The sequence below is a fragment of the Oculina patagonica genome, chromosome 13 (genome assembly GCF_052425735.1).
Source record: "Oculina patagonica isolate OP01 chromosome 13, crgOcupat, whole genome shotgun sequence".
NCBI classification, from domain to species: Eukaryota; Metazoa; Cnidaria; class Anthozoa; order Scleractinia; family Oculinidae; genus Oculina; species Oculina patagonica.
Window position 1 is genome coordinate 1,950,414 of NC_135770.1, and position 24,722 is coordinate 1,975,135.

General features: G+C 39.1%; 1 protein-coding gene across 1 annotated transcript in view; it reads right to left on the reverse strand.

Annotated features, from left to right (window-relative positions):
* Positions 1 to 4,955: 4,955 nt before the first annotated feature.
* Positions 4,956 to 24,722, reverse strand: part of LOC144636792 (mucin-like protein) — a 30,370-nt gene continuing 10,603 nt past the window's right edge. Inside the window, exons 11-32 of the mRNA XM_078495993.1 lie at positions 24,528 to 24,638; positions 24,179 to 24,292; positions 23,605 to 23,730; positions 22,984 to 23,132; positions 22,108 to 22,500; positions 21,676 to 21,776; positions 20,844 to 20,939; positions 19,609 to 20,150; positions 18,895 to 19,116; positions 18,260 to 18,592; positions 17,485 to 17,739; positions 16,811 to 17,004; positions 16,128 to 16,464; positions 15,547 to 15,672; positions 14,959 to 15,081; positions 14,191 to 14,313; positions 13,722 to 13,844; positions 12,961 to 13,089; positions 6,834 to 6,949; positions 6,573 to 6,679; positions 5,685 to 6,086; positions 4,956 to 5,292 (exon numbers count right to left, since the gene is read on the reverse strand). Of these exons, the coding sequence (XP_078352119.1) occupies positions 5,178 to 5,292; positions 5,685 to 6,086; positions 6,573 to 6,679; positions 6,834 to 6,949; positions 12,961 to 13,089; positions 13,722 to 13,844; positions 14,191 to 14,313; positions 14,959 to 15,081; positions 15,547 to 15,672; positions 16,128 to 16,464; positions 16,811 to 17,004; positions 17,485 to 17,739; positions 18,260 to 18,592; positions 18,895 to 19,116; positions 19,609 to 20,150; positions 20,844 to 20,939; positions 21,676 to 21,776; positions 22,108 to 22,500; positions 22,984 to 23,132; positions 23,605 to 23,730; positions 24,179 to 24,292; positions 24,528 to 24,638 (4,337 nt within the window). The 3' untranslated portion in view covers positions 4,956 to 5,177. The remainder of the gene's footprint in view (positions 5,293 to 5,684; positions 6,087 to 6,572; positions 6,680 to 6,833; positions 6,950 to 12,960; positions 13,090 to 13,721; positions 13,845 to 14,190; positions 14,314 to 14,958; positions 15,082 to 15,546; positions 15,673 to 16,127; positions 16,465 to 16,810; positions 17,005 to 17,484; positions 17,740 to 18,259; positions 18,593 to 18,894; positions 19,117 to 19,608; positions 20,151 to 20,843; positions 20,940 to 21,675; positions 21,777 to 22,107; positions 22,501 to 22,983; positions 23,133 to 23,604; positions 23,731 to 24,178; positions 24,293 to 24,527; positions 24,639 to 24,722) is intronic.

A 24,722-nucleotide genomic window follows, 5' to 3' on the forward strand; every position in this document is an offset into this window, starting at 1 on the left:
TTGTTTTGCGCTTAAACACTCTGCATAAATTACGTACCAGAGACGTTTCTATTGGTTAGTTGCTCAGACAGCAACCTCGTACCAAGAGTCTTCGTTTTCCTTGACCAGTGGTCGGGACAAGCTTGCGCAGTAAGGGCTAGTAAGGAACGAAGACTCGAAGTAAAGATTACTTAAACAGAAGTAAATAACTATTGTATTTTTTGCACGGTCAAGGCCTTAAAATGTGAACTCAACAAAGAACTTTGACTTCATATACTCTATTCACTATGCCCTTAGCAACCATTCGATTGTTATTGCGCACCCTCGGTTGCCTGACACCGCTATGACGCACTTCCAAGTCCTTTCACATAGGCAGTATCTTCCCCTTCCCCTCCCCTCCCCCCTGACTGAGTGCTACGGCCGTACTAGGAGAATATCGACCTCGTTCCCAAGCCCTAGGATGGAGGTTAGGAGAATGTCGCCGAAGTGTTTCTGGTACAGACTGAGCAAGGCGAGGTTCCAAAGGTTATTTTCCTCTTGGTCGTTTTCGAGCTAGCGAGAATTAATAAGAAACTGGGAGGCGCGTTGGCCTAGTGGTTAGTGCGCCGGACTCCGGATTAATGGGTACCGGCGACATAATGCTGGGAGGGTACCCTGCGTTGGACTAGCATCCCATGTTCAGGGGGGAGTAGAAATATTCCTACCCGCTTGTATAAAGGTCAAATTAACAGAAAGTTCGATTTTTTTTTGTCCATGTGTTTATTAAGAGCCAAATAAACATATCCCGAAGTTTCAAGGCAATCGGACATTGCAACGCAGAGATATTGCAAGTTAAAAAATGCTTTTTTCAGGCCTTCATAATCGTAGAGTGCTCGGAAAAATTGTCGGAAAATTGACGGAAATAAAAACTTGTGACGTCATAATTGGTTAATTGGTGTTTTTGAAGACGACCGCAGACCGATTCCGCAGACCGAACGTTAGAATTTAAATAAATGTGCTTAGTGACATTTCAAGCAGTTATTTCGTTCTGTTCGGCCGTTTTTCAGTTCATTAATTGTTGGTTGTTGTTCAAAGACGCGCATTTTTTAATAAAAATAGCTTAAGCTCAAAAATAGCTTAAAGTTTTGTTTGCTGTCGTTTTGCATAATGCACGCTGGTATGAAAATGCACGCTGGTATGAAAACAAATCAGAAATCTCTATTCTTCTTCTCATTAGCATTTTACGCTAATGAGCAGAATTTTCTGCACGTGCGTTTTGAATCTTGGTACACTTCAAAGCCGTTCTCTGCCGACCAACAACATGAAATGACGAAATTTTGCGTGCGGTCTGTGGAAACGGTCTGCGGTCGTCTTCAAAAACACCAATTATGACGTCAAAAACTCGTTCCATTCCTTCCATTTCAGTGTGCAGTCATTCAAAAACGTTTTCGTTAAGCCTCCGGAAATCTTCGTATTTTTTTTGCTGTTATTCACGCTTTAAGGCTCGGAAAGCAAAATTCTTAATTTTACTCAATAATGAATAGTTTTAGCGTTTGGTTGGTTAAAATGGCATTTTGAAATTTCATTTGACCTTTAATGCTACGGAACCGTGATAAGCTCCGGCAGTATGGGCCCCATGGCTCGAGGCTTCCCCTTCATTATTTGACACTCTTTGCACCATGCTGTACCTGCGCTTTGCCAACCAGCCGGGCATTAACATTTCTTATATCTTCTTGTGGGTATTACGGGAGAATTCGGCCCTGGCTATTAGCAAATCACAGCACGCGTTTTATCTCAACGAGTTCTTGCCATATTGCCATATAATAAGTCATGTTTATCACGTCTGGCTTTCGACTGTTTTACGTTGTGTGTGTGTTTTTTCAACGACAAAAATAAGCTTAATTTTTTGATGATGAATGTCTTTACTTTTGAGGTTGCAGGAAATTTCACAACTTTGTTGTAAAGTGACAGATGACGATTTCCAGTACTTTCCGGTTTTTACATTTTGAAGGATAAATCACTAACACTTTTTATTAGTTGATACTACAATAATGGTAATTAAACGAATACACATCCCGGCATTGATGAATAGATTGTGTTTTAATATGTTATACTGTTCCTATGGTAATCTCTTATGTCAAAAATGACCACAATTTTAAGCAGTTCAACATTTTATTTCGTGACTTTCAGAGATTTAATTAGTTAAGTTTTATTTTTCAACCAAGCAAAACATGTCCGGAGCCCGGTGGATGCAGAACAAGTGATACCCATGTGATAGTGACGTAAACATGGAAATGGTATCAGTCGCGTCGGGCAATTGACCACTGCAGGCACCAGCTGTAAATTTATATAAAAAAGAAAAAAAATTGGAACGGAACTTTTCACTGTATCAGTCACAAAACAATTAAATAATTTTTAACAATGATAAGCGTTTCTTTCTATATAGCAAATCTGAGCTATCGTTATACAGTCGAAGCTCTCTTAACGGACACTCTCGTAAGCGGACAGCTCTACTTACGGCCGCCTTGTTTGAAACCCCGTTTTAACTCCTATACAAACTCTGTATTTTTACATTCTCGTAAGCGGACATTCCCGTAACCGGCCGCGGACACTTTCAGAGATTACGACTTAGACTTTTTCTTTGTTTTTAAGCTCCCGTAAGCGGACACCCGAAAGAAAATCCTACTTACAACCTTTGTATCCTGATATTATCAATCAAATTCACGTCGCCGTTTGTGACAATGATTTTACAGTAATTACAGGACCACATTTTAGTGCTTGTTTTGTCGTCATCCACGTTCGTCCGGTTATTGTTAGCTGGGCAAGCTCCCGTAAGCGGCCATCTTTCCCCTACACCTCTAGTGGCCGCTTACGAGAACCATTCTCGTAAGCGGCCAGCTCCAGTTACGGACACTTTTTTCGCGTCCCGAGGGTGTCCGCTTACGAGAGCTTCGACTGTAACTATTTAATACTTAAGAGATTTTGGAGCTTGGTTGTTCAGAACACTAAGGTTTGAGCTAAACCAGGGTTAGAAAAAGCTTTCAATTACGATTCATCAATAAGGAATTTCTTAATGAAGATAAATTTTTCAACTTCAACTAAATTTTTCTCGAGCATGGGACAAAGAAAAATTCTGAGTCCCCGACGGGAATCGAACCCATGGCCTCCCGGATACCGGTTGGGCGCTCTAACCAACTGGGCTACGAGAGACACTAGGTTACTAGGTTGATATGTCCTGCATACTGCTAGGATCAGCAATGGCGAAATCAATAAGTGTGTAGTAAAATCACCGAGCTTAAAATTTACATCTTTATTATTTACTACACAAGGAATTTCTTTTATTTTTGGGGATGCCTAAGGGCATCCCTAGTTGTTTTCAGGGTGCGTGTGCGAGTGAGGATAATTGGATTAACAACCGAAATAACCAATAACAGCATCATATATTGGTCCCTTGGGTGTTGGGCAAACCGGTTTTGGCAAGGTTGGGTTAAATTGTGAGGAATTGAGGAAACAGGTTTTGATGCGCAAGACAAGGAAATTAGTCAAATGCATGAGCTCGAGGATAACTGGTTTTGCAAGGTGATTGATCGATTGTTTCTATTTTCGTGTTCAGCTATCTCTGCTGGAAACAAAAGCACAAAAGCGCTTTGTAGTTGCTTTCAATAAACCAGGGAATAAACCGCTCACACTAGCTAACATCTAAATTTTTCAGTTATAATTACAGTTGGACTCTCATTCCCCATAATTATCGTTAGGGCGACTGGCGGAAGAACGTTGACTATGCCAATATGATAAGCGAAAACGAATTCTTTTGGTATTTTCCCTCGCGAAAGCTAAAATTCCTTGCCGTTCCGTCAAATGTCTATACTTTCAGTGCGTTGCTAATTATATCAGCTAAATCAGTTACATGCGGCTGACGTTTCCCAATAACATTTAATCAATACAGTACTGCATGTGTCTTAAAATTTAAACAAAGTTTTATCAAAAAAGTGTTTGTTTGACTTACGTAAACTGTAGTAAAAAATACTCGTGAATTAAGACGTTTTTCGCCATTTTTGTGTCTTACGTGGTCTGTTCAAATTTAATTAACAATCAAGTAAACACGCAAAGAGCTCGCTTTATATTTTTCGCCAATACATCGCTTTATTCGAACTTTAAAAGCATTGTAGTCGCCAAAAAAATTCAATATTTTGTGGGGTTGCTAAAGATTATCCTCCTGACATTTGAAGAACATGAAAAAAGAGTTCGTTCGCCTTCAGTACAACGTGTTTACATTGTGGTTAGGAGCGTTCTTCTGTTTGGATAGTAGACCATGCTGTGTAAATAGTTCACATCGAATCCAAAACAATGACGTTTCGTTCCTCAGGAAACCAACCAAAAACAGCAACGCAACGTTTCTCTCGAGCCTTATTTTAAAAGTAATTTTTTATAATGCACAGTTCTTTCTTTTAGAATGATTCTCGGAAAAATCAAAGGAAATTTTTTTTTCGGAATAGTTTGAATAATAATATCCAATATTACAAACTTAAAAATGCTTCCCATTGGAGGAGGTTGCCACTTGCTCACCGGTCGCCATATATAAATATAGTTGACTACCAATTCCAAGGAATTTCTCCGAGTTTAAGTCTTTTGTCAATCTTATTTTTTTCACTCCTAGCAAGGAGTGCCGCGATTGAGACATGCACTTTACCCGAGGGACAATAAGAGAGGGAGGCTTATCAGGTTCTGCACCGTGGTACTCCCCGTTAGTGTGTTGTAAAGGCATCTTGAATAAATTAACTAAGATGTCGTTCATGTTGACGGTCCTTCAATGTTCTCAGTTTTAAATATCTTATCCTGAACTATATCAGTGACGGGAACACTTTGGCTGTTAACGTCTTCCGCTGTTTCCCTTATCATAAAAAATATTTTAAAGGAGCTCTTCCGACCAATGTAGTCTACGGTTTATTATAATGCATAATTTGTTGCTACCTTTCCAGCAACAAATCTACTTGTTTATATTTACACTGTCAGTAACATAAGTAGGAGAGTAGAGAAGTTAATTATTAAAAGCTGTAGGGCTGTAGCCCTTATTTTTGTTGCTAGAAGCCATCCACGTGTACTATCGACTTGTTAAGTGTCGTTGTGACTTGTTACGTTTCATGTTCGTTTTCAATAAACTTCTTGGCTGGAAGGAATGGCATCTAAAACCTGGTAGCTTCTATGGTGGTAGGTTGTAGCTATCGGCCTTCCATATGGTAGGTCGCCATTTCGTGCCATTCCCCTTGACCCCTTGCATTGTCGTTTTCATCTGGTGAACTGCTTAATCTCTTGCTTGATCTCTTTCTTCTTATCCTGCAAGGAAACATAAAAATATAAAAACACAATCAGTAAATGGTGGCAGAATACCGTCAGTATACTGAACAATAATTTAATTATACGGTTATACGATCGAAAGAACAAATGCCAAATTTAGTGAATTTTTAATCAAAAAAACTAGAGACAAGTCATTTCTTTTTCATTTTGTCGCCAATAGTTTACCAATAAGTTTTCCAACTGTAAACGCGGACAAAGACGAGTACTCTGAAACAATCACGTCAAATGACGTCATGAGGGCAAGTGTTGTTACCTGGAATTTTTTGTGACCAAAACCGCGGGCTTATTTAATTTTCAGAGACGAAATTTCGCCATTTAATGATTCTTTTCCCTCCCGGCTGTATACTTGAAATGAAAATTTGTTAACTTACACTAACACGACGACAACAATGATGATAACAATGACCACAACTCCGACAACAACTCCGATCACAATCCATTTCCAGTCGTCACTTTCAGTCTCCGTGGTGCTAATGGTGGCTGGTTGAGTTGTAGGTTGCGAGGTCGTTACATTGGTAGCATTGGCGGGTGGGCCTGTTGTGGTGGGCACGTATGTCTTCGTTATTTCAGAAATGGGAACTCCGAACACCGTCTGGAGTTCTGATTTTGCGTTGTTTACCACGTGTACGAGAGCAGCTGCAGGGATAACACCACTGCTCTGGAGGAATGACGGCAGTAAGATGTAGAACGCGACCCGCAAAAAGGAGTTCTCTTCCACTGGGAAGCCTGGTAACAGGTGAACGTTGTCGGCTATGATAATCTGTGTGGCTCGCCTGTGAGAAAAAGAAAGTATCTTTAGACATAAACTTGTGTTCAGCTGTTAGGATGATCAATTTCTCTCATCTGACCTTTTAAGATCTTTGATTGCTATCAACGTGTGTTATCCAAAACAAAAACACACACAAAAAACGATGGTTGTCAAATACACATAACCTGAGTTGGATTTAATAGACCTCTTTAGCTGCGTATGTAAATTGCCCATTGTAGATCATGTGATGCTCTCCAGGGAATTGTTCCTTTGTCTTTCTGGAAATTATTCATTCATTTCCACGTGAATTTGTGTGAGTTTGAAAGAAATAATTCTCAAGGGTAGCATCACATGGTCTACAATGGGACAACAAACAAACAAAGCTAAAGAGGTCTATTTTGGAGACGACCCATCTAATCTTCGAAACTTATCTGGTCTCAAAGATAGTGAGAAGCAAGTCAATTGTAAATATCCGTAAGAACAATACTAGGAAATTGTAAACTCAAGATACCTTCTTCTTTTGCTTGTTATTCCACACTGAGTTTTATTCTGCTGACAGTAATTGTCTGCATTTTTGGCGCATGCTTCCCTGAACTGTTTGTCCACTGCCGCGGTGTACTGCAAAGTTGTGAAAAGTCAAAAGTGTCAGTAAATGAGTCCGACTTGCTAGATTATAAACTGGCCCTAGTGTGTGAACTCTTTCAATTACACTTCGAAAATACTTTTCAAGAACGCTATCTTTAGAAGCTTAGTATTTTATGGTGTTATTTACCTGTGATTTTGTCATATTTGCCAGCCGAATCTCCACTGAATTCTGAATCTCGTTAGCTGACGCCTCCTTTGGGGCTGGAACAGTTGGGTCGGGTGGCTTCTCGCCTGGTAAAAGAGCTAAAACATGGAAACACAGGCGTCAGGTTAAGTATTACTTGAATTAAATTATCTTGCAAAAAGAGTGTAGCCAGTGTTAGAATGAACTACATGAAGTCCAGGGGCGTAACCAGACCTTTGGCATAGACGAGGCAAGATCTTGCTAGGAGGTTCTGGGGCATGCCCTCCAGAAAATTTTGAAATCTAGAAGCTCTGAAAGCCTTTCTTAAGACGAGGCAAGTGCCTCGTCTTGCCTCGTAACGGCCTCTTGCTAATAATCGAGGGCGGGGCAGAATGGAAACGATTGAGTAAATACTTCACAGGAAACGATTAAGAGCGGAATTCTCTATCTTTTTAGAATTTTCGGACAAAAAGGTTAAAATCGAATTTTTTTTTATTACGCCAAAAAGACCCTTTGGGTGAACTATTTTTGAAAATATTATGTAAAACTTCCAGCGAGTTTTATTTTTTGAGAAAACGAGGAAAGTTTGTAATTCGAGCTCATGCTGTCTGAACGCCGAGGAAAACTAATTAATTGACAGCAATTTCGTGGCATTTTCGATGCGCTCGTTCTCAACTTCAGAAACTTGCCTTGAGTTCATTTTTACATGAGTATTAAACCATCCGTAGGTCTTCCTTTTAAACAGAAAATCTTCCTGAAATATGTAATTGTTGACACATTTTTACCGCGTTAAAAATTCTATCGATCGCAATTTAATTTACATACCGAATTTGACCTAACTTCAGAGGGCTAGAACACCAAGGGTATACGCTTCTATCGGTAAAACATGGGTTCTTTGGAAAGCCCTATTCTTCCTTCTTATCATATCCAAAGCGTTAGTTTGGCCCGTGAAAAGTGAGTGCGCTAGCACGAAAAATAGACAGGCATTTTTGACATGTTTTCGCCATAATTTCCGTTCTGCAGTCAACCGGGTAATGTCGAACTAAATTGTTAAAACGAATTAAATTTGGTCTTATGCTTCGCCGTTATCAGTTTCAATGAGTTTAATTTTTTGCAACAAAACTACAATATGTCAATTTTTAACAGAAAGGAACAGTTTTAATAAAAAAATAAATAAAGCAACAAACAAGACATGCTCACCAATTGTGCCGCCGTTAATTTATGCGAGGGAAGAGAATTGTCGCTGTATGTCGTTTTCATTTCCACTGAAGCGTTTCCTTCCACTTCTCAGTTTTTAAATATAAGAATACCCTTTTTACGCATATACATCTCAATTTAGACGACATTCCTGACATTTAGCAAGAATCTTATCCACCAAAACGGAAAATTCGTGCTATGTGCACTGTATGTGTTGTTTGACTTTACTCGTCACGCAAGAGAATTTATTGATATCATATTTCCAACACAAGTTGACGTGACGTAGGGACGGACCATTGAAATGACCGGTGGGGTGTTGACTTTTTCCAAAAAAACTGTTTCAAGAAAAAAGGGAAGTGACATAGTGCATAGTTAAAAAAAATAAGGTAAAGAAAGAAGCAAAACGAGAAGTAGTCGTCATCTTTTAAAGGAGGAGTTTTATTTTTTAATTTTTAATTTTTTTTTGGGGGGGGGGGGGGTGGGGGGGTCGTATTAAACATTTGGATTTTGTGGGGGAACAGGGGAAGACGTTCTGATAAAGAAAGGGACAATATAGTTAACAGGCATAATCAAATCCCTCCCCTTTAACCCCATCGGCAAACTAAACGGTCCCACTAGCCCCCAAATGTCGCTGCAATGCTTGTGCACTAGAATAAAATCCTCCAGACAAGTAGGCCAAAAATGTTTGCTCCCACCCTCCTCCAGCAAAGTACGGAACTTAATACAGTGTACGGGTTATTGGGCAATATATTTGCGTTGGCTCTTCGAGCTGGTGTCATTAAGATTTGCTACACCGCATTGAGTCCCAATAAGAACGAGAAAGCTGTCTGCGGTTGCAATCTTCTGTATCGGTTCTAGTCGCGGTGGTGTCTCGCAAAGTCAACCTTTCACGTAATATACGATCAGCCTTGCTTTCAGTTGTCTATATTTAATTGTACGTCCATTAGATAAATCTGTTGTTTTTCCGACTCAGGTTTTCTGCTGAATTTAGAATGAAAATATTCTTATGAACATTCTAATACTCGTTTATATCGTTTAACATTTCCGTTTAGTACGCAATGGGTATCTATTGATCATGTCAGTGACGTAGCAAGGGTAAAATAAGGGAGGAGGGGCACGTGAGCGCTGGAGGCGCGAGCTGCTAGCGGTTCTGGGGGCATACCCTCCCCCCCCCCCCCCCCCGGCAGAAAATTTTGAAATCTAGAGGCTTGGAAATGCTATTTCCAGCGTTTTCCAAGAGCTATTTGTGATTTACGCATATTTCGAATTCTTTACTTCCTACACTGTCTTAGCAAACCAATGCACATTGAAGAGAGTATAACACTATTAACGTCAATTACAAAATAGAAAACCGACTGTCTCTGTATCATGAAACCAGCAAATGTTTCACCTTTTAGAGTCATCATGGTAAGTTTGTAGTTATTTAAAAACTGTCTGAGTTGCCTTAGAACTTTTAATTAGCACGTATGTACGTTAGAAAAATGAGAAGAAGTACAAATGTTATTGTTTCAAACCTCTCGGGAGATAAAATATTATTTTTCAACATTTTATACAGGTCTGTTTTTACTTTTCGGGAAAAAAACTGGGGGGCACGCCTCCCTGGCCGGCCCCTCCCCTTGCTACGGCACTGCATATACTGTTCATCGAACTATCGTGGGCATCGAACATTTTGGCTAGTGCAAATTTTTATCGTGTTATTGGATAGTAAAAGGTTTTGCCGTTTAGAGACGGTCCGTTCCATTCTATTTACAAATTTTCAACACAAAATTATATTCTTTTCAAAATCTCAGCCTCATATTTATTCTTAAAATATTCTTAAAAATTCGCAAATTTCAGCCTTGATATTCTTATTAACTAGATTCTTATAAAATAAAAACAGTGTATTTTGATCTATTTATATGTGACACTAATATATGTCAACTATACTTCTTACAGGTCTGAAGAAATTTTGTCCGAATATTATGGAAAGATCCAGTATCCGTACACATTAAAAACATTAATTTAGGGTGGTTACACCTCGTATTTGTATGTCAGATCATGATGTTCCCTATTTTTGTATTACCGTATTTTCTCAATTAAGCACCCCCGGCGATTATTTCGAACTTGGATTGGTGGACCCGGCGTTTATTTGAAGCCGGGGTTTAATCCGGGCCGAGCGTTTATTAACGGAAGGCAAATTTCTGTCAAATTTTTAGATTGATTTGTTTTTGTCGATCTCCGAGACCAAGGGGCAGTTTTACAAAGCAAGGCGATTTTGCTCTTCGTTTTGCCCCGAAAAACTTTCCCTGGGCATCTAAGTTTTACAGTTTCCCAAAGGTACATTATTGCGGATTGAACACGTTTATGTTGCAACCATGATTTATGACAAAAGGAACATAAACGGTATTTTAACTACACAAAAGAGCATGAAGTAAAGGTTATGGATACAAAGTTTTAAGTTCATAAACGCCTCGAACTGAGGGTTTCTCGTGATTTCAACGCCTGTAAGCACTAACACAAGAATGAAAATGCGTCAGTTAGAAAGACGGGAATGCGAAAACTGCTAGGTTATATTTTGTTATACAACGTCCATTCTAGCTATGTTACGCCAGCGTTCATTGAAAATTCCAAAGTAGCATATCGTACTAGTGCCATCCATAGCAACGAACGAACGCCCCCGGCGTTTATTAAAAATAAGCAATTTTGACCCGGCTTTTATACGAGGCCGGCGTTTAATCGAGGTCCGGCGTTTAATCGAGAAAATACGGTAATTTAAACCATGCGGCGGCTGAAATTTTATCCGCCAAACGTAAACCGGACGACCATTGCTAATTTCTTTTGCTTGTAGCTGACCAAGAACCCTGGTGAACACTTTGGGAGTAGCACGAAAAAATGCGATTAACGAGAATAAAGGCGAGCGGAAAAAGTTGCGAGGGTCTTCTGGAGGCGAAGTAGCGGAAAAATTTATTCATTCTCCCTGTCTATCAGAACAACCCAAAACTCTTTCTTTTCTATTTATTTTTACACACAATTAAATTAAATTATTTATTTACTTATTTATTTATTGATATATTCATTTATTTATTTTTTGCGCTGCTCCAAAACTAATACCTGAACTATAAACCGACTGCCTGAAGCTATATCAGGCCCGCGAGATCAGGCTACGGCTTGTTTGGCGGACAAAATTTTACCAGGTCTGTAAGAAGAACAGTGGACGTCTAGATCTATCACATATAGCAAATAGATTAATTTAATAATTTTCCGCTAAGTTGCACCTTTCATGACGCCTTAACTATAGTAAAAATAGCCCCCAGTGTACATTGTGGTCACGCGGACGCAGAGTTTTACCTGTTTGTGACCTATTAGTGACCATTAGCTGGAAGGGGGTTAGTGGGCCTACTTGTCTGCAGGATTATATTCCAGGGCACAAGCATTGCATGACGTTCAGTTTTTGCCTAAAGATACAGGCCTTTTTCGTAACGCATGTAAGATTTTATACGCAAGAATTATTATAAATATCATAACTGAAATTCATTTCTCTGGTCAGTTGTGTTCTGTATTAAGCGACATTTGGGGGCTCCTGGGACCATTCAGTTTGAATGGGGTTGAGTGGGAGGGATTTGATTATGCCTGTTGAATGGATCTCTCCTCTCTTTATCAGAACGTTTTTCCCCTGTTCACCCCACAAAATCCAAAATTTCTAATACGAAACCTTCTCCCACCCCCAAACTCTTCCGCTAAAAGATGACAACTACTACTCGTTTTGGTTCTTTCTTTGCATTATTTGTTTTTTCAACAATGCACTATGTCACATCCCTTTTTTCTTGAAACAGTTTTTTTTTTGGAAAAAGTCAACACCCCACCGGATATTTCAATGGTCCGTCCCTACGTCACGTCAACTTGTGTTGGAAATATGATATCAATAAATTCTCTTGCGTGACGAGTATAGTCAAACAGCACATAGCACGAATTTGCCGTTTTGGTGAATAAGATTTCTTGCTAAATGTCAGGAATGTCGTCTAAATTGAGATGTATATGCGTAAAAAGGGTATTCTTATATTTAAAAACTGAGAAGTGGAAGGAAACGCTTCAGTGGAAATGAAAGCAACATGTAGCGACAATTCTCGTCCCTCACATAAATTAACGGCGGCACAATGAAGGTGAGCATGTCTTGTTTGTTGCTTTATTTATTTTTTTTATTAAAACTGTTCCTTTCTGTTTAAAATTGAGATATTGTAGTTTTGTAGCAAAAAATTAAACTCATTGAAACTGATAACGGCGAAGCATAAGACCAAATTTAATTCGTTTTAACAATTTAGTTCGACATTACCCGGTTGACTGCAGAACGGAAATTATGGCGAGAACATGTCAAAAATGCCTGTCTATTTTTCGTGCTAGCGCACTCACTTTTCACGGGCCAAACTAACGCTTTGGATATGATAAGAAGGAAGAATAGGGCTTTCCAAAGAACCCATGTTTTACCGATAGAAGCGTATACCCTTGGTGTTCTAGCCCTCTGAAGTTAGGTCAAATTCGGTATGTAAATTAAATTGCGATCGATAGAATTTTTAACGCGGTAAAAATGTGTCAACAATTACATATTTCAGGAAGATTTTCTGTTTAAAAGGAAGACCTACGGATGGTTAAATACTCATGTAAAAATGAACTCAAGGCAAGTTTCTGAAGTTGAGAACGAGCGCATCGAAAATGCCACGAAATTGCTGTCAATTAATTAGTTTTCCTCGGCGTTCAGACAGCATGAGCTCGAATTACAAACTTTCCTCGTTTTCTCAAAAAATAAAACTCGCTGGAAGTTTTACATAATATTTTCAAAAATAGTTCACCCAAAGGGTCTTTTTGGCGTAATAAAAAAAAATTCGATTTTAACCTTTTTGTCCGAAAATTCTAAAAAGATAGAGAATTCCGCTCTTAAGTAAATGTTGTGTTCTCTCACCTTGGCAAGTGTTGTTGATGTAGTACAATCCATTCTGGCATTCACACGTATAGTTACCGGGGATGTTAACGCAAACGCGGAATTGTCCAGGACAGCTGTACAAGTTTGAGGCCAAGCATTCATTGATATCTACAAAAAGAAAATCAAAAGTGTTATACTAAACCATCAATCCATTAACACTTCATTAAGTCTAACAGATCGTACGGATTTTTAAGTTCCCTTATGGCTTATATAGTGCATTGGACTTGTGTTCTTAGGTGAAGAACGTTTCTTTCACAGTGCCTTTATCTGTTCGTGTTTGGGGTTTATGGGTACCATAAACAGGCTGTGACGTGGTTACCTACGATAGACGAACACTTTACCGTTACCTTTTGCTTTAATTTGTTTTTGCTTTACGCCATTTGTGATGTCTAGAATGATTTGCATTTTTCCAATCAGTCATTGATTGTCTAAACTAAGTTGAATTGATCAATAGTGATCAAACGCCGGTACGCGAGAGCTCCAATCAAATCTAAATTACAAAAAAAAATCAATCTAGGGAGTGCGTTGCTTTACAGCACTCGGAGAGGCTATGTACCCGATCATGTACTGGAAGTAGGAAATATGCAAACAAGCTGACCTGGTCTTGTCCCAAATTTGAATGTTACTTACATTAAAAAAAAAACAAACGACCCATTTTGCTGGGCTACCATCGAGGCTGTCTATTGTGTGAATGTGATCGTTGACCTGTAGCTATTACCGATAACGACTCATGTTATTACCTGTACATGTGAAACCATCAGCGTCCAGTGTGAATCCCGGATAACACTGGCAGTGGTATCCTCCAATCGTATTATTACACGTCTGCGTGCACTTCACGCCATCAATCTGACACTCGTCAATATCTATAACGAAAAAGGAACTTTTTCTGAGACAGTCTTAAATTAAGAGCATAGCTATAGGTATTCCCACGCCTTGGACTCAGTAATCCAGTCCCTGAACTCTTCCTTTCCAGCCTAGTTTATGGGTTGCACCAACGCGCGTTAAGAAAGGGTCCAGGAAAAGTGAAACCTGACTAGGGACTGGACTAAGAACATCCAAAAAGAAATTTAAATTCGAGCTCAGATGAGCTAGGATTTGTGATTGCAACTTCGAAATAAATTTTATGTGCACTTCATAAGAGAAACAAGTAAAATTTGTCGAAAGTTGTAGGTATCTTAATAGAATTGAGACTGTTTCAAATTTACTTACCATTACATGTTTTGCCGTCATTGTCAAGTTTAAATCCGGCATTACAGTCACAAACTTGGTTGTTGTCTTGATTTATGAAACACACTTGGCTACAATCATTGCTCGGTGGACATGCGATGATGGCTGCAGGAAGAAAATTAAAAGATTGGCATTTCTTAGAGAAAACGGTTATTTTACAAGTAAGACAATGGATGTCGATACTGTAACACGAGCATGTACTTCTAACCTTGAACTAAAATTTGTTTTTTTTAATTTACTCGCATGTAATAAACATTGAAGGTTTGTTTCAAAGGTGTGTACACATGTTATACAATGGGTTGTTCTACTTCTCTTTAACCTCTATAACTTGTAATAAACTATTATTTAGTGTCATTTTGCGAGGGCCACACGTTGATGAAGTTTTATGACTAGGATGTGTTTCACCTTCTTTTAAGTTGTATATTACCTATAAGGACACCTTCTTTTCTGTTTTGCTGCAATGTTAAACTCTTTTTCAAAGCAAAACGTTTCACCTGCTTTTTTCTTGAGATATTTCGAGGATGAACTGTTTACCTACTTCTTTTAACGCGAGAAAGAAAGTGAATTCAACCCTTTGAAGAGTAATAGTTTTAAACAACGGCCGTTGCAAGGAAATCTCATCTCCTCCGGTTTTGAGTAGATTACTATTGACTTAATTGTTGTGAATAAAAGAAAGTCGTAGAATTATTACGAATAACTAGTCTTACAGACGAAGACGAGACGAAGTTACATACACTTAATTCAACTTACGTTTGCAGCTTTTAGGGTCGTTTGGATCAATCTCGAAGAACTCGTTACAGTAGCAGCTGTAGCTTCCGTCCGTGTTGTTACACTGATGCATACAATCGCTTGTGGGTTCACATTCGTTGATATCTGAGGAGATAAGATGAAGAATAAGTTTGGCTGAGTGCAACCCAATAAATTTGCAACACTACTTATGAGCTGCCCTGCACCTCCAAATCTTAGAACTACTATTTAAAACTGCAAAGAGTGATAACGCACATATAAATTTGTAACAATGAAAACAAAATCAGATTAAAGATCCCCCGGGCTGAAAGTACCGCTGAATAGCTTTTATTTGATGGTCAGACGCTAGAGGTTCTTCCAGAGACTTTAAAGGCAGAACGACTTTGTACAGCATAATAAACAGTACCACATGAAAGTACTGCTCAGAGCTTTCATTTGAATGACCATCATCATCTTCATCCACAGGTTTTCTAACGTGCGCTTAATTATTCTTATACTTGTGCGCGCGTGGCATTTGCCCCATTTGTGTGCGCGCAAGAATCGTCTTTCGCTGCACAATCAATGGCTTCTTACAGTCCAAATGTTACTTACCATCACAGCTATGGCCGTTGGCATTTAACGTGAAACCAGGATTACATTTACAGATAAAGGAGCCGGGGTTGTTAACACATTCCTGCTGACAGTTGTGTAATGAGCTGTTTTGGCACTCATTGATGTCTGAAAAATAAAATAAAAAGAACGATATAGTTTTTATAGCATTCAAATCATTTTTGATACTAGAGGGGCGGATTTTGATCTATTTAGTTACAAGGTATAAAGTTTTCTATGGAATCAGAGTAATCATTTTTAATGGAGTCACTGCTAACACTGCTCACGTCAATGAAACTTGCTAAAAAATTGGGATTAATATTCTTTTAAGGCCCAGGTTGCTCAAAGGATAGATAACGCTATCCACCGCATAAATCACTATAAAGCGTAAATATTTCTGTCAACTCTTACCCACTTGATAACGAATGATGCGGCGGATAGCGTAACATACAATATTCACCCTTTGAGAACGTCTCGTCGGCCAATCATACAGTCAAGTTAATAACAGTATTGCACGAGCGCGTGCATGAGTAGACCTTACAATCCAAGATGTATCTCTGATAGCATACTCATACGGAACTTACCACTGCATTGGATGCCGTCTCCAGAATACCCGGATGGACAAGGTCCACAAGTAAAGCCTGTAGTATCAGCCGGAGCTGGTTGATCCGTGCAGTTGACACCCCTGAAACACGGATTTCCATTGAAACTGCAAGCATCGATGTCGCTTTCACAAAACCTGCCTGTGTATCCCGCGGCGCATGTGCAGCCCTGGACTATGAATTTACTGTCGTCGTTTAATTCATCTCCCAACTCCGGAGCAACACATTGGCCGCCATTTCTGCAGCTACACATCTTGACGGTAGGTGTCGAAATCACGGACGCGTTGAACTCGTCTGTTGCTATGAATGTGAACTTAACCTGAAAAATAAGATAACGTCATGTTGTTACTAACATGAACGTAAAAACAATTCTCATCAAGTAAAACACACAGAAAGTATAAAAGGACCTTGACAAAATTAGCCCAAGGTGATGGGAAATCTTATCTAATAGAGATACCAAGTTGGGTTAAATGTTTAAATATGCGCTTTCTCTGGCGTAGCGCATTTAAGGAGTTCGGTTACAAGTCATGATCAATTGAAACGAATTGATTTTTTAAGTTTGGTTGGTTTTTTTTGCGTTACACATAATTTTTGCCAATAAAATGAAATAAAAACAACAATAATAGAAACATAATTTAAGAGCTGAGTAAGAAGTGCATTTTTACTTTGTCAGAAGACGTCACGTTCCATGTGAAGTTAAGGAGATTTCCCGCGGGACTCAAACTTGCACCCTGTGGCTTGTTAAGGACGTCAAAGGTAAATGAGTTGTTGTCTGTGGTAGTGACGTTGACGAACACGATTTCTCCAAGATTGGCTTCAATCATTGTTGGAACGTAAGTAAACCATGGAGGAAAATTTTCTGCAGATCAACAGAAAAAAAATCAAGTTACATACTTATCTTAGTTCATCTATGATATTGGCAATACTGAAGCTTGACTGATGACTAAACCGTTTGTATTGGTTTTCAAACTTGATGCCTTCGCATTTGTGCGGCGGTCTTTGCAGTAGAAGAGGGCATTTTTTTAGTGATTCAGTGATCATGTTACACGGGATAGACACCTTATTTTGCTTCAGGGTTGTGGCCACTTTGTCAGATGAAGACATTTGATCTAAGATGGGGAAGAAGATAATCTTTATTTTAGGCCACATTTGTTCAAAGGATGGATAACCGGCTAACACCCAGATAAATAACTATCCAGTGCATAGCGTAGTTTTTTTTGTCAACTCTTATCCACTGGATAGCAATTTCAGCCTCTTTGAACAACTGGACCCAGCTCGACATAGGTCAGAAAAAGGACTTAGGACTTGGGGTTCGCAGCTCCCCTGGGTATCGCCTTACCGAGCGCTTCGTTCTCTTTTACCAACTGGACGTTCACATCTTTGCTGTTGGTTCCTATGGTAACATCGTTGGTAGATGCAGCATCAAACAAACAGACCACGTCACTACCACAGGCCGTTTCGGCAGCTTCTCTGGTTGCATTATCCGCCCATTTAATGTTCTCCACAAACATGGGCTCGAAGCTTGCATTGGCGAAGGTGGAAACGTTTTCATTCGGTCCGTACGTGAAAAGGGACTCTGCGTCTGTTATTTGCCCTAAAAATAATAACAAAAAAATAAGATGTTGTGCAATGGCATGTAACTAGTATGAATTACGTGGTCTGGATGTCTTTAATGAGCTCAATATGTATTATTAAAAACTAGCAATGGTATATTGCAATTCCTGCGTTTTGATTGGTTAACAGGGAATGGTATATGAGCTAATTTACCATTGACCACAAGTATGGTAGCCGATACACGACAATAAAAACAGCTGGGAAGCTCAAATATTGCAAGTTTTTGGGCGTTTTAAATAAAACAATTATTCCACTCACGCTTGTTGGATATATCTACCATCTCATATCCAATGCGCGCTCGTGGAATAATTGTTAAATATAACATTGTGGAAAGATGTGATGGTATATGTCAAGCATGGTACTAATGCCAGATATGCTGTACAAGTAAAAAGTAATCCATGCCACTACAGTACTTGAAACCTCTCAGGATGAAAAGTGGATTTTTGTGCATTATCATGGTCCCTTATATAGCAAAGGTTTCTTTTAACTAAGGCACTTACAGTTCAAACCAAAATCATAGTGAATTTGACTGGAACTCAAACTTGACGAAAGGACAGTTCCATTTGGCAATGTAAAGTCATCATCCGGATTGTCGTTAAAAGTTCCAAGCAGTCCCTTGGTCTTGTCGAAATATATGTCATCCAAGGTCACCACAAACGTCATCAAGCCTTTGTCCTCGCAGAACTCCACACGAGATCCAGACTGGAACCCAACTTCAACACATTTATCAGTTTTTCTGGCGGCCGTTAAGTTGCCTCCAATGTCCTTGCTGTCACTGGTCAAGTCGTTGTACCCAGCGTACAATGTGCCATCAATATACAACTCCAAACCACACTGCACATCAAGATCAAACAGACAGTTCGTCTTTGAGTTTTTAGATAATTGTCAGTATATATTTATTTATAATTAATTTATTTATGAAGTCACCGGTAAATTTGCAGTCCTGACGAATTTCAAAACCGTTTTTAATTCGCCACTTACTTTGTGTAAAAGTCACGTTTTCTTTTGTCCATTCAAAGCGTTTTCCACTGCTAAATTGTTATTGCAGTCCCTGAGGGACATTATTCAAGTTTAAAAAAATGTTGGACAAAAATAATGATAACTATTAAAAACAAATAGCTACTGTTGTTGCTACCTCCGTTCTTGGCCCTGACTTCAACTCTACTGGTTTCCAATTCCTCGGCCGCCCCTGCTGAAAAAACTGTAGCTATGCTTCTGTTTCCTGGAGCCAAAACAGTTCTTGCTTGAAGAATAAACGAGCCGTTCTCGGCATCAAGCATCGTGTATTCCCCGATGCCATTAAACGTGTAGTTTTTATCGTCCAGAGTTTTGAAGTGTGGATCGCCCCAAAACCATCCTAGAAACGAAATTATAGAGTTATTGATAGTATAAGTACAGCAGGTTTGTACACCATTCTAGATTGTAGGAGAAGCACAGGATGTTACGTCTTTACTAGCTTTAGCGGCCCATAACTGCCATCTCATTACTTCGGTTTTCGTCATAGGATGAAGCGACTAGAAGTTTTACTATTCCCCCGTGGATGAGATGCTAGACCATCACAGGTTACTCCTAGCATTTTTTTTATATGCCCATTTTTATTATGTAAGTACTGAGATTTACTTATTACATTTACTTGTCTCTCTTTGAGTATACGATTGGGTATACTATTTTTCTCACTAGTGAAAAAAATATTGTTTGACCAATCACAAGCCTGATACGAAAAATCGTATCAGATTTTCCCGCATTTGAGTTGGCAGTACATCTCCTTAGATCACTCACTGACAACTTCTTTCTCTAATAATAGGTTTTTTTACTTGTGTTAGACCGAACCATTCCCGCCCTAACTTACGTCTTCTTGGTGGTCTGTATCCAAAACATCTATCAGATGGTCGTGCTTCGAAGAACTTGTCACAGTTGGTGGAGTGATTGCAGCAGACGCCTTTTGCAGCGGAGTCATCCAGTACATTGTCCGGCCGATTCACATACGAAACTTCTACGCTACCAGCATCAAGACCGTCGACAATTAGTGCAGCAAAATCATGTGGTGAAATCGAATAGCAACACTTTCGTGAAACCCGTGTCGACACAGGATTACTGATGGGAATTCGGCGGCGAGATTTATAACATAGGATCGAGGGTGATGTTTCATCAAAAGAACGAAGAAACTTTGTCTCGTCAATCGCTTGAAATAATGAGCATGGGCAAACCGGAAGAAAGTTACTATAAATATTGATGTCATTCAGTAGATTGTCCTGTTGCCACGTAAACCACTTCCGGCACTGTGTGTCAAAGTCATCGCCTTCCCTTGTTTCAATTCTGAAGAAATACTCTCCAATGATTCCTTTATTGCCAACTTTCTCGTCAAGATCTTTCACGTTTTGATTCCCCGACCTGCGGAAAAAGTTCAGTAATCAGAGTCTGACCTTGGTAAAATGAATAACCAATCACAGCCTGAACAATTAACCGTGCAATCAGCGCTTAGCCTACATAAAAGAAACAATCAATCGGAGTTTAATCAGTGTAGACAATGAGAACCCGAACTACAGAAAACATTTAACTTTTTAGAACAGAGTTTATATGTAATTGTATAGAGGATGAGAATAACAGAGGACAAGAGAGGAGCAAGGAAGGTGTAGTGGTGATAGCGCTCGCCTCCCATCAATGTAGCCCGGATCCGGCTTCATATATGAGTCCAGTTTGTTGTTGGTTCTTTTTCTTGCTTCGAGAGTTTTTCTTCGGGCTCTCCGGTTTTCCTTTCTTAACAAAACCTTACAAAAACCAACACTTCCAAATTGCAGTTCGATCGGGAATACACGGCCCCACATGCTTCTCCCGATTTTAAAACAACCGCGGATAAAATACGGTAATTTAGCTTGGTTAGTTAATTAGAATTACTTAGAGAATTGATAGCAACAGATTTTTTAATTGTCAATTAGTCGAAATTCTACTATTTGTTGATTTACATTAGATTTGTTAAAGAGGCTATCGTCTATTACATGAATCTGTACGTAAATTGCTTGGAAATTTTAAAACAGCACGAACGTGAATGTTTAAATGTTGTGTGTGGTGAAGAAGAAATCTTACCCGTCAAGACTGGGAAATCGATCGGGGTCCAACTTATTATCGCCGGCGTTAAATCCTGCTGCAGGGTAGCCAATAAACTCGTTTGGGTTCAATTCACTACAAAATCAAAGAAGTTTAGTCAGCCTTTGACCCTGGCAGGGTTTATAATCATTACGATTCTTGAATAGAGGAGGAAAACAATACGAAGTCTACTTAACAATTTAACTGCGAGAGGCATCTATCATACACGATATGAACCAAGAGCGAGCAGTCCAATTAATTAAGGACTGTTATTGTAAGCGGCCGGCTTTCCTCAGCTACCATCCTCTTGAAACCCAGTTTATATTTACAATTATTCTACGAGCGCGCGTTGGATATAAGATGCGAGATAGCCAATACGCGCCTTGTTAGCGGTAACTATCTCATATCCAAGAAGCGCGAGTGGACTATTTGTTTTATTAATAAAACACCCAAAAACTTGTAATATCTGAGCTCCCAGCTGTTCTCGCTGACACGTACACCTAGAATTTAAGAATTACGAACTGGGATTTTTCTTTGTTTTATAAGCCGTTGTAAGCGACCATCCAACCGTTTGTAATCATTTCGTACTGAGTTTAAAAATATGTACCACTCCCACTTAAATTAAAATACAGAAATAGATATTAATGTGTCTGTTAAAAACACTCTATTCGTAATCTCTTCTTGTTGATGTTGTTGGAAGCTCTTATAGGCGACCAACTTCTTTCTTTTTTATAAGTGGGTGGTCGCAATTAAGATTTCATTTCTTGTTATGAAAAGTTTTCCCAAATTCCCAAGCTAGTCGCTTACGAAACCGTCGACTGGATTTACTCACTAATACTCAGGCGATGCCCACTGAAGTGCGCCACACGGGTAGTGGTACTTCAAAAAGGTGTAAGTTCCGTCTGTTACAAGAACTGCTTGAAATGTGTTGGTCTGTAACGAAATCCCAAGAAGATTTGTTAGTTTTTTTTAATTTAATAAATGGATGTACCCGCATAAAAAATATCACAAAAAATTAGTATAAAAGGGTTTATGAAACCAACGAATGAGAATGAGTTTTTTGTTCTAGAGAGAACTTATTGAAAAACTAGGTCTACCTTTTTTCGACCAGTGCTTTTACTGCGTTTAATTTCGAGAATTTTAAGGAAGAGTATTTCGCCAAGCTGATAATTTCCGCTGAATATTTTTATAGAAGTATGAATTTAAATATTCTCACAAGAGGCCCCCAAAAGGCGGACGTTAATAATATTTTTGGAGGACTTACAGTTCCTTCTTGGACGTCTCCCTCAACTTCTTCCTCTGGTCGTAGACGCAACCATGTTACCACAAGAACTGACGAGGCTGAGAACGAACTAAATTGCGGATTATTCCTGACTTCTTGATTTGCTCTATCAAGTATGTAGGACGCATTTGGTGAATTGGAATTTTCCGTGTAAAATTGGTAGAAGACAGAAGAACGGTTCACGTAATCAAATTTGCAGTCTAGTGGATCGGAGGGATTTAAGGAATTGAAACAAAATGAGCCATGGATGTCGATTTTTGCCCAGTATGGGAACAGCATGGGAATGTAGAACGGGAACTCGTTGACATCAAAGGTTGCAATTGGCTCGTACCGCTCAAAACCGTCATCAAAACGAATCATCCCATTGGCGCAAATCTGAAAAAAAGTAGTCTCGGTTAAAATAGGCTCTTTCTCTTTCACTCGGGTGAATAAGTGTCAGTTTTGGAAAATCTTCGCTGAAGCACTCGAAGAATTTCCGAATTATGTCATCCAATCAAAAACTTAAGCGAGCGCTCACAAGTACTCCGAAAGCAATCGCGCCTACAAATACATCATGTTGCTTAGTGGGCTCAGTCACTTCTCGGAGAAGTGAGGTCGCCATCAATTGGCACTTGTTACCCAACTGTAATAAGTGGTGGACACAAAGTCATTAAGAAATAAACTATTTTCTGAGATCACATTTTCTGTCAATGACACACCAGGGTCCACCAGGATATGCCTTTTTTTGCGGTAACGTCACATGTCCTTTCTTATATAATTTAAATAATTGTAAAAATGTAACCATAACTTGCGCTTAGACAACACAATTTTTTAACATTTTAAACAATGAGACACTGCATTGGTTTTGTAAATACTTACAAACAGTTTGTAACGCTTTACGTCATAGAAATAAAGTCCATTTCCATAGTCTATTTTCACACAAAGTCCATCGCGTATATTCACCACGTCCAACTCCTCGTCTTCTTGTTCTTCTCCATACGGGTACATTTTGTCCCAGAAGCAATCAACTGTGTGAAAGAATTTTGTGATTCAATTACAATCCGTGCGAAGAAATCGAAGAAAAGCGAGCGTATTAAGGCCTGGCTAAGCCAGGAAGCGTTGTTGCAGAAACATTGTTCCTTGTTTTCTGGCTGGGAACGTTAGCGGAAAGCAAGGAAAATGTTTTGCAAGAGTAGCTAAACGAGGAAACAATGTTCTGACAACAATTTGGAAAGTTTACACACACGTATAAACTAGTCAACATTGCTTCCATGGTAGCTAAACTGGGCACATATGTTTCGAAAGCAAAATTTTATTCCGGGGAGCAAAAATGCTTTTGACCTAAGGCAAAAACAATTTCTTGTTTCCGTTACATATGTTTCCCGCGTAGCTAAACTGGGAAACATTTGCCTCCGCAACACTGTTTTTACAACAAAGTTTAGCCAGACCTTTAGAGATAGGCGAAGCAAGGAATCACATGAAAGCCAACTTCATACTCACTTGGCGTGCCACAATCAACTCCTGTGTAAGCTTTAGGAATTGGACAGACGCAGAAGAAAGTGAAGTCTTCCGCGACATGGCATTTACCGTCATTCTTACAAGGGTCGCTGTTGTAGCAAGGGTCAACTGCCGGATAAAAAAGTATCACGATTTTTAGTCCTCTTGCTAATTCTATTTAAAGATTGCTGTATATTCTGGTCTCAGCTTTATAGAGTATTTTATTCACATTTCAAATTTTTGGGAGTAAAGAGGTGCATGGCGTTATGCAGGTTTGTTTTTTCTTCAGTGCCACTTCAATCAGAACTTGTGAACCCCCCCCCCCCCCAAAAAAAAAAAATAAATAAATAAATAAAAATCTTGTAGAAACACCAGCGATATAAAACACCAGTGAAAAAACAATAAAGAAAAAATCCTATGAATGTTATGGTAAAAGGTGCTACAAACTTGTAGCCGGTCTAGATGGGTGGTCAATATGGTAATCACATTGATGGATTTGGTAGCGTTAGATCTGTCTCTGTTCCATGCTTGGCGTGCTTCAGTAAATATGATAAATATCATAAAGAAACTGACATACCGTGGCTACAGTTTTTCCCAAAGAATCCATCTGCACAGTTACAGGAATAGCTGTTGATTCCGTCTACACAGGTTCCATTGTTTTGGCAAGGAGCAGCATTACACTCGTTTATATCTGAAAATAAAAGTTTACACCTTAGCGCGATAGGGATTAGTGGTTAAGCGGCTTAACGGCTTAGCGGCTTAGCAGAGGACAGCCCACATAAGCATCACAAAAGTGCATTTTGCACTAAAAATCATAAACTATACTGTCAAAATACAAATTCCCTTTACAAGTCGCCATAGTACTTATAGTGCGAGTTAGAAGAATTTACATGTACTAAGTTTAATGTATATGTCACTGTACTTACTTATTTCACAATTCAATCCTTTAAAACCAGGATCACAGTGACATTCAGCAGTACGATTGTTATTTACCATGCAGTCGCCATAGCGGCCACAGTCTAAAGCAGCGCAAGGATCTGTAAAGCACAAGATAAAAGAATTTCTTGGTGCAAAGTTCCTAACTAGTTACGCTTCATAAATGCATCATTGCTAAGTAAGAA